Source organism: Amblyraja radiata, chromosome 6, assembly GCF_010909765.2.
Source record: "Amblyraja radiata isolate CabotCenter1 chromosome 6, sAmbRad1.1.pri, whole genome shotgun sequence".
Lineage (NCBI taxonomy): Eukaryota > Metazoa > Chordata > Chondrichthyes > Rajiformes > Rajidae > Amblyraja > Amblyraja radiata.
In genome coordinates this window covers 23,242,142-23,252,765 of record NC_045961.1, presented here as the reverse complement: position 1 = coordinate 23,252,765, position 10,624 = coordinate 23,242,142, and the positions used below count along the sequence as shown (strand labels likewise).

Genomic DNA, 10,624 nt, shown 5'->3' with positions numbered 1-10,624 from the left:
CTTATTCTGTTTTGTAGTTTACCATTACTCGGAAGTTCTATCATGTTGAATGTTTTTGTCCCATGCATTAGAATGTTTTATAAGCTCTGGGCGACATGGTGGCGCAGCGGTAGAGTTGCTGCCTTACAATGCTGGAGTCCTGGGTTCGGTCCCGACTACGGGTACTGTCTGTACGGAGTTTGTACGTTCTCCCCGCGACCGCGTGGGTTTTCTCCGAGATCTTCGGTTTCCTCCCACACCTCCAAAGACGTACAAGTAGGTAAATTGGTATTGGTATAGGTATGTAGGTAAATTGAATGGTATGAGTGTAAGATTGTCCCTAGTGTGTGTAGGATAGTGTTAGTAGTAGGATAGTGTTAGTATGCAGAGGTCACTGGTCGGCGCGGACTCGGTGGGTCGAAGGACCTGTTTCCGCGGTGTATCTCTAAAAAAAAACCTGCTAACCATGTGAGGAAATTTGTGCACAGCCTTGTTCTCCATGTAACACAATCGTCAATAGCTTTTTGCTGTTGGGCCCTTTTGCCGATTTTTAATTGACAAGGATCTCACAGTTGACCTCTTTTTAGTCATTTTCACGATTTGAATAAAGGAGCCGTTAAAGATAATTGAAACCTGAATTAATTAAAGGGTTGGAGACACAGGAGACAGGTAGATTGTGGAATCTTGAGCAAAAAAACAAACTGCTGAATAAACTCAGGGGGGCGACCACTTTGCTGAAAATCTGCACTTTTTTCTGCCAGGGTCAGCACGAGTTCCTGTCACTAGCCATTTTAATTCCCCTTCCCAATTCCACGCTGACCTTTCTGCCCTTGGCCTTCTCCGGTGTCAGAGTGAGGCTGCACGCAAACTGGAAGAACAGCACCTCAAATTCCGCTTTGTTTGTCAGCAAACAGTATGAACATTCAATTCTCTGATTTCAGGTCAACCCCCTTATTCTGCGTGCCCCATTTAACGTCCCCCCTTCCCTGTTCGCTTCAACCCACCACCCTCTCTATAGTTCTACGCTTCATTCCCCACCTCCTTTCTTATCCGATTCCGCCACTTACACCCTTTTGGCTTCACCAATTGTCACCTCCAGCTCTGATTACTGTCTCTCTCATTTCACCCATCTGTTAATCAACCCCTAACTTGGAGTCGTAGAGGATACAGCATGGAATCAGGCCCGTCAGCCCAACTTGCCCACACTGGCCAACATGTCCCAGCTACCCTAGTTCCACCTGCCTGTGTTTGGCCCAGATCCCTCCAAATCTGTCCTATCCATGTACCTGCCTAACTGTTTCTTAAATGTTGGGATAGTCCCTGCCTCGACTACCTCCTCTGGCAGCTTATTCCATACACTCACCACCCTTTGTGTGAAAAAGTTACCCCTTAAATTCCTATAAAATCTTTTCCCCTTCACCTTAAACGTCTTCTGGTCCTCTATTCGCCTACTCTGGGCAAAAGTGATTTTATACGCTTGAAATTATTTTTATTTATACACCCTCCTTACTTGGATCCACCCATCATTTTGCCGGTTCTTGTCCCAGCCTTACCCCTCACCTGTCTCTGTTAGTAATTTCCCCTCCATTCCATCAGTTTGAATGAGGCTCCCGACCTGAAACATTTTCTGTCCATTTCCCTCCACAGTTGTTGCCTGACCCACTGAGTTCCTCCAGCAGTTTGTTTTTTTGCTTTTAGTTGAAGGGTTGTGGAGAATTTGGTGACAAATATGTGTTTTCATTCCTCAAAGATATTCCTAAGATCATTTTTGTTTTATTTCAGAGTCGGGGGTTGGGAGCGGGAAGAGGAGCATATCATCAACCTCCCTGCGGCCGTTTAGTGAAGAAGCAACATTAGTGAATGCAAACGTGATCTTAATATTCTGTAATATAACCAATTGCATGACTGACATTACAAAGTCCTCCATTTCTTGTGAGATGTGGGTTTATTCACTGATTTAGATCATACACAGGACTCCAAGATAACATCTAGTTATTAGCAATATACACAATTTGCTCAGCAATTGTAGAATTTAATTATTTTTTGGAATAGATATTTTAAACTGTTTTGTTTTCATCAAAAACAGGGAAGCCATTTTAATATTTAATCATGGCGCCCATAGATTTCTTCAGCTGAGACACTTTCAGTAAGATTATATTTTGGTCTGATCTGCTAAACAAGGGCTGCAATTTGTTGGCAACCAGATAACTGATTTTGACAGTTAAAATACCTTGCACTACTCACTGGAGCCACTCATCTGTAATTACAAAGAGGTGTCCTGTGGAACAGACAGCTCACCATACTTCCGTGGCTTTAATTAATGCAAAGGCTGGTAGCATTGATGTTAGTAATTGGTTTAATTCTTTGTCCTTGTTTTCCAGATAGATCACATTAAAACACAGCCATTTAACAATAGCAGTTGAGTTATTCCATACAACATATGCTTTTCTCACCAGTTGCCCAGTGTAGCTCTGAGCCCTATGGGATGACAGGGACTGATAAATGCAGAGCATCAGTCCAAGGACCAAGGGGGGCTGGGGAAGTCAGGACCTCAATCAGGCTTCTTTCAATTACATTTCAAGTCAACAAACCTTGATAGCAAAAATCCCTCTCTACTACTTCTCTGATTAATGTTGCATGATGCCAAAATAATGTAATTAGGCATTAATGAATGGGAGTGTGTAATGTTGGCTATCAGGACTAGCTGTTGACCTGAGTGACTTCTACTCAAATTAGAAAACAAATAGCTGAAAGTATATCTTAATGAGGCTGTGAAAATATTTCACTGCTGCTTAGCCTCATTTTTTACTTTGCTGTTAATTAAAATGTTGAGGTTATGTTTTATTAAGCTGATATAGACTTAATGGAAAGCTCTTCAGAGAAAATGGATGGTGAAAAGACTAAATAATGAATAAGCAACAAAGTGTCTAAATAGGGTCATTGATGAGCTTTTAGCTCCAGTTATTATTCTTAGTTTTCATATCTAATGTGAGCATTATTAAGCGGGATTATTGTTATTTTTAGCTATCAAGCTGAGTTAACCTGATATTGTTCAATCTAATAAAAACTGCAGCGCACACAAAAAAAACTCAACAACGTTGAAACATTTCAAAATATGGAGACAATTTCAAAACAATACTGATAAGTATACATTTCTAATTTGGTCACCATACTTTGAATGATTGATATACTTGAGGGGTTAATTTGATGTATACATTACTGGCTCGTTAAACAGAATCTGCTTGTGTACACTGCTTCCCACATTCCAAAGGGAAAAAGGGGAAAATAGTGAAATTAAACTCATAGAGTTCGACAGCTACTAAGGCAACATTTGCCAAATACAGTATAAGCCCAAATATTTTGCAACACAACTATATATTAATTTAATAAAATACACAATATAGCTCTTAGTACAATTAACAAATTTGGCTCATATGCACTGATATTGCAATAAAAATTAAAAAGCTAGATTCGATGTAAACACTCCATGATTTTTCCATTTGCACATTTATGTTTTGTTTTGCGAGTACTTCATAGGTATTCCCTTTCATGAGTCATTTTAGTGTCCATTTTGAATGCAACATAAATATCTACAAACATGGAACAGTGTTTTTTCTTACACAACATATTTTTATCATCTGACAATAATATGATGACAACATTATGATAGCTAAAATGTTGAAGAGGAATTCAAACAACTGGACACTAAAATGTCGCTCTTTGGTAGAACAGCTCAGAGAATACCCTTTTGTATTTGTTTTCGCTTTGTGGGTGTGGGGCGAACTTTTTCCTCCGCAGGACCCATTTAATAGGAATATTTTAAAGCGGGTTTGTACAAATGGTTTAGATGTGCATTGTTGCATAATGATCCAGAAATGCCCAATGTGATGACAATCAATGATGCACTGTTTACTGCAGATAAATCTAGTTCATAAGGACACCTACATCGGCCAACTATAACTGTACACGCTGAATTAGACTCAATGTTTTCTGCAAAGCTGATACTTGCTTCTTATAATGCTGCCCTTTGTGGATTTAATTCTCCTAATGCAGAGCTCTTTGGATAGCTTATCAGCATCTGCACCCCTACTTTATTCTCGGGAAGGGCACATTTTGAGATTGTCAAAATTCAATTCAGTGAATGAAGCACATCAATTTTCATAACTATCCTGGTGAAAACATATGTAGTTTGTTTCCTAAGACACACAAAAAAAACAATGATAAGTGCACAATAGGCACTTTGAATTCTAGCTCACAGAATCAACCAGCATGATCTTTCCTTTTATTCTGTCACAGTTCTTCATATGATAAAACAATGCTGCCTCAAACTTTTTGAGTGTTTGTCCTTTAGAAGAAAGGTAGTGAACTGTCTCTAGGTACTCTTAATTCATTTTCTTATCGTTGAAGGGTCACTTCCTCGACAATCTTGTAAAAGCTTGTCGATTTCTCGAACTACCTGCTCAGCATCCACTCCATCCCGTCCTTGGTCCCGTGTTGAGGATTCATACTGATCCAAGACAGTGTCTACCTCACTGTATTCTCGACCAACTCTTGAGTGCACATCTGCAAAGACTGTAGCCACTGCTTCAGGTGTAATAAAATGGCTGTCACGCCGTTTATCAGGAGATGGGAAGTGGCCATCAGATGTTAGGTATTGGCTGCTTGACTCTGCTGACGTGTCGGCCATTTTTGGCTTCACCTCAAATCCACTCAGGGATTGTTTACTTGATTTGTTGCTACCTGCAACTGAAGTCTTGTCCGGACTGCTTGCAGCTGATGAGACCTCTTGCAAGAGAGGACTAAGAGCACGCTTTGCTTTTAAATAGGGTTTTACATTTGCAACAAGAATGGTGTGCTCTCGCTTGTCTTTCCCAAAAGTACAGAAAGTTTTTTTCCCAGAGGGAATTGTGTTTTCTTGAGATTCAGATTCAACTGCGGCCTCCAATGCTGGTACAAAAACATTCCGACGATAATCTGAACATTCAGCTTGGTTTGGGACAGGGAACTGAGGCATCCAACACTTATCTGAATGACCCAAGACACGGCATTCATCTGTACAATTGACACAGTCCTCCTTCTCTGTAAAAAAACAAAACCCATTATGCCTTGGAGAACAAATCACTTTAGCCACAGAACACTCACATTAACAGCCAAGGCCTATAATTAGTCCAATTAGCTGTTCTAGGTAGCAGAAATGAGGAGTATCAAGGATAAAGAAAGTGTCTCTCCAGTCAGATAACCAAGGCTATAATAACTCATATGTAAATGATATTAAATTATGAGGCGTAGATATTTCCTTCACATTACACATATACCTGTTGTTCAGTATCAATTTAATCAATTTAAATATCAAAATATAAACATGCCAACTATAATGTATTAAAATGATTCGCAAAATGTGTGAATTTATGAGACAGCAATTTTCAAATTAACATCTATTTCATTTTACAAATCAGATACCATGTTTTCATTTCAATAACATTATCAGATATTTTTAAGAACAATTTTTTGTTGTAAACTCATTCTGAAAATATCTAGATCTTCCTTGCTCTTTGCTTTACAGTTTGATAAATGTTAATTAATTATAAAAGCAGTTTCAGCTTTCCATTATGATTATGAAAGCAATTGTTTAAACTGGAATAGGTGACGTTTCGGGTCGAGACCCTTCGTCAGACTATCTCAGTGCATTCAATGGCAAGTTCGAAGAAATTTTTCAGAAACATATTTCTGGGACAAATACAAATAAATACGTCCATTTCTTAAAGTTATTTTGTTGATTTGTTAACATTATATCTTGATGTCATTCTTTGTTACTACCATGTTAGCAAGATTTAATTTATCTTTACACATCTTTCATGAGATCAGGATATTTCAAGGGGCTTTATAGCCAATTAAGATACTAATTGTGCTCTGCAGCAACTTGTAACATCGGAAATGCAGTAACCAATTTGTACTCAGCAGGGTCCGGTGACGACCAATGAGATAAATAACCAGAACATCTTTAATTGGACATTAAAGCACAGAAATTTGGTGTACTAGACATATGCTGTGTTCAATGCAAATGCTATTTGGATCTCTTGAAAACAATGTCAACAAAAAGTCATTAAGGAGTCACATGACACTTTTATGTGCTAATATGATTTTTGATGGGAGATGCATGTCGCATTCACAGCTGTTGCATCATTACTGTGTTTATAGTAGGTGGGTCACCACCTAATTAACTAACCCTGTGATGGCCACAGGGTAGCTGAAGAAAAGAAACTGCAGTGCTGTGAAAGTGAACATAGAGGAGGCTCTTAGATAGATACAAAATTCTGGAGTAACTCAGCGGGACAGACAGCATCTCTGGCGAGTAGGAATGGGTGACGTTTCGGGTCGAGCCCTTCTTCAGACTGATGTCAGGGGTTGGGCGGTAGAGATAAAATGTAGTCGGAGACAGTAAGACTGGTCGGGGAACTGGGAAGGGGGACGGGATGGAGAGAGAGAGAAAGCAAGGCCATCCCCTCCCACTTCCCAGTTCTCCGACCCATTTCCTCCCCCTTCCCAGTTCTCCGACCAGTCTTACTGTCTCTGACTACATTTTATCTCTGTACCGCCCAACCCCTGACATCAGTCTGAAGGGTCTCGACCCGAAAGGCACCCATTTCTTCTCTCCAGAGATGCTGCCTGTCCCACTGAGTTACTCCAGCATTTTGTGTATATCTTCGACTTAAACCAGCATCTGCAGTTCTTTCCTACACAAGGTGGAATCTCTTCTTTGATTCTAGCCACCCACTGTATGATGGGCTGGCTCGGACAACATCTGTGCTTTGAATGGACTGAAGCAAAGCTGAGATGTGGACTCATCAAATTGCCAGTAACAACAGCAAACAGAAGTGATTCAAACAAAGAAGGTGTGATCAGTGAAAGGACCACCGCTCATTCATTTAGCACGCTGCTGCCTGGAAAACTGAGGCTGTCAGATGCCAAATATAAGACGTCGATGAGACAGTGCGTATTTATTTTAAGTTATCTCATTTTCAATTCCTGCAGATAAACTCCTAGTTTTCTTCCTTGAGTGAGCAGGAGCGGTTGTTGGTCGCAAACTAGAGCTCCAATTTCTAATCATGCGGAGCAAATGATTGCTGTTTGACTTGGAACAGCGTTAAGTATGTTACTCATGCAGGGCTAACGTCAGTTGTGCCAAGGTGGATTGCTGAAACCAATTGTGTGATGACTAGTTTAATTAGAAAGGGACTCATCGCATGATCTTCCCCAGATAAAACTGATTTTACATGCTATTGACACAAAATAAATCATACACAAATAAGCTTAAAGATCCCAGATAAGGTGAGAAATGGTTCTTCTATTGAGTATTAATGATATTGTTATGAGCAATACAGATTATGTTATCATCATTACTGACAGGTAGCTTTGCTTTTGCCTGCCATGGTACATAATATAACTGTACACTCGAGGTATACTGAAAACTACAGGGAAATGCTTGGCAGGGCACAAACACACACATGCTGTGGCCAAGAGCAAACATTACCATATTTTCTGGTCACAAGTGGGCTGCAATATGGATTGCTGACCTTGGCACAAAATTCCAACTACATAGAAGGATGCCATTGCTGCAGTAAAAGCAACAAAAAGTCCATAATGAAGCAGCCTCACACTTGCAGCATCGTGCCTACTATGTTGCGGGTTAGATGATTTGGTAAATGTACAATAGTCTAAAAGAAAATCTATATTGCTCTTTCAACATCGCACAATGTTGGATAGAGTGAATGTGGAGGGGATGTTTCCACCAGTGGGAGAGTCTAGGACTAGGGAAGGGGACGGGATGGAGAGAGAGGGAAAGTGTAGAGGCCTCAGAATTAAAGGAAGTTCTTTTAGGAAGGAGATGAGGATGAATGTCTTTAGTCAGAGGGTGATGAATCTGTGGAATTATTTTCCACAGAAGGCTGTGGAGGCAAGTCAGTGGATATATTTAGGGCAGAGATAGATAGATTATCGATTAGTTGGGTGTCAGAGGTTATGGGGAGAAGGCAGGAGAATGTGGTTAGGAGGGAGAGATCAGCCATGATTGAATGGCCGTGTAGACTTGATGGGCCGAATTGCCTAATTCTGCTCCTATCATTTATGATCTACAATATTCCAAACTACTCTGCGTGTGTTAGAAAATGAAAACTCAGGACAGATAACCATAAAGAGACAGTTTTTAAGAGCAACTTAAAGGAAGAAAGCTAATGGAATGTTGGCCTTAACAAGAAGATTTCAGTATAGTAGTAAAGAGGTTCTTCTGCAGTTGTATAGGGCTCTGGTAAGACCACATCTAGAGTATTGTGTACAGTTTTGGTCTCCTATTTAGAGCAAGGACATCCTTGTGATTGAGACAGTGCTGCGTAGGTTCACGAGATTGATCCCTGGGATGGTGGGACTGTCATATGAGGAAAGATTGAAAAGACTAGTCTTGTATTCACTGGAGTTTAGAAGGATGAGGGGTATCTTATAGAAACATATAATATAAAAGGTCTGGACAAGCTAGATGCAGGAAAAATGTTCCCAATGTTGGGCGAATCCAGAACTAGGGGGGCACAGTCTTAGAATAAAGGGGAGGTCATTTAAGACTGAGGTGAGGAAAAACTTTTTCACCCAGAAGGTTGTGAATTTGTGGAATTCCCTGCCACAGAGGGCAGTGGAGGCCAAATCATTGGATGGATTTAAGAGAGAGTTAGATAGAGCTCTTGGAGCTAGTGGAATCAAGGGATATGGGGAGAAGGCAGGCACGGGTTATTGATTTGGGACGATCAGCCATGATCACAATGAATGGCGGTGCTGGCTTGAAGGGCTGAATGGCCTCGTCCTGCACCTATTTTCTATGTTTCTAAGACTAAGATCTTTCTTGTTCAGGAGTTAGTGTTTGCTCTAACTCAAGAGAACTGAGCATGTCAATACTACCGACATTTCAGTGCAGTGCTAGAGTGCTCCCTTCTTTCAATTAATTTCAAGTTAGTAATAACGGTGCCCTTTGTTTCGGTATTAATAGATAAGTGACAGCAGGGTGGTACATTAGCTCTAGGGCAGGATGCTGCTTCTTCTATGCTTTTCTAATACCAAAGATTTTTCTGAAAGTTGTAGTTAGCTTGCAAAGTGGCGAGGCAAGTGGAAATAAAGTTACTGTGGAGAGGCAAATGGAAATAAAGTTAAAAAACCTGAGTGTGATTTATGCTGGGGTATTTGTGATATACATTTGGAAATATCTATTTAGAAATTGTATCATTCTTACGTTCAAAAAATAGTGAGGATATGACAGCAGAAGTAAGAAAGGGGGAAATATGTAAAGTACAAGCACTCATAATTCAGATAGATGGAAATTTCTAGCAGCTTGTGTATACCCAATTTTATTTATTTTTCACTCCAGGTATACAGGCTGTAAAATTGGGTTTGACTCATTAATGTGCCCGGATTCCCTTTCTGTCAGATCATCAATCGGGTTTCATTTAACATCCCCTTTTCATTATAGAAACTATTATTTTTAGTAACTAATGAGTCACATCTGATTTCCTTAATAATGGACACCATAAATGAAGGGTGGCACAGTGGCTGGCATAGCTGCTGCCGCACAGTGCTAGAGACCCGGGTTTGATCCTGATCTTGGGTGTTGTCTTTGTGGAGATTCCATGTTCCCTCTGTGACATTATAGATTTCTTCCGGGTGCTCCGATTTCCTCCCACATCCCAAAGACCTGCGGGTTTATAGGTTAGTTGGCCTTTGCAAACTGCCCCTAGTGTGTGGGGAGTGGATGAGAAGGTGAGATAACATAGAACTAATGAGTGACTGATGGTCAGTTTGGACTCGGTGGGCTGTTTCTATGCTGTATCTCAAAACTAAACTAAACCTTCCCATGTTAGTTGAGGTGTTCCTCACTCAGACTTTAAAATTTGATTCTCTTTATGACTTTGTAGTTGCACTATCCAAAAAAGGAGGTAGTTGCTGTATGGCCAGCAAAACAAAACTGTGGATGCCAGCAACTGCATCTTTATGCTCCTGATCATGACACACCAAGGAACAAGTGATGATTTATGAAATCTAGCCATAACTCTTATTAATTTCCACATATAAATATTTAAACTTAGTTACCTGCAATACTTGATGTTATTCTTTGTTACTTTTTAATATTCATTTTAGGAACAGTTATATTTGAAGTATTTGTACTCTATCACCCTTTCCCATAGGGACCATTTATACAAATGAATTTCGGTGATATCAGAAAACATGGAGATACAAGGAATGAACTAAATAAAACTTGTTCTTGAAAACAGACTGGCTCCGACAGTACTCTGCAAAAACATTCTAAAACCTGACTTGTCAGATATCACTGCTCTGCAGAAGCAATGCAGGATAAACAATGGAAATATTTAGAAATATTTAACTAAAACCAGGGTGTCAATATTAGGCATATTAATAAAACTGGTTTATATTGGGACAAAGAACCTTATGCCTAAAGCTCCAATATGAGAAATTTATCATGACACAAGGTTCACTTCATCAAAGCTACCGAATAGGCCTATTCTTGATTAGCACACTGCCGTACTTTAACACAAGGAAGCAATAGACAGAAAGGAGTTTTCTTGTAAATGAGGAAAACGTGTTTTTCTTT

At 39.9% G+C, this 10,624-nt stretch overlaps 1 protein-coding gene across 2 annotated transcripts in view; it reads right to left on the bottom strand.

Moving 5' to 3' along the window:
• Nucleotides 1-1,905: 1,905 nt before the first annotated feature.
• Nucleotides 1,906-10,624, bottom strand: part of pcdh17 (protocadherin 17) — a 140,188-nt gene continuing 131,469 nt past the window's right edge. For both annotated transcript variants that reach the window (XM_033022307.1, XM_033022308.1), the window contains exon 4: nt 1,906-5,058. In XM_033022307.1, coding sequence (XP_032878198.1) covers nt 4,367-5,058 — 692 coding nt within the window. In that variant the 3' untranslated portion in view covers nt 1,906-4,366. The remainder of the gene's footprint in view (nt 5,059-10,624) is intronic.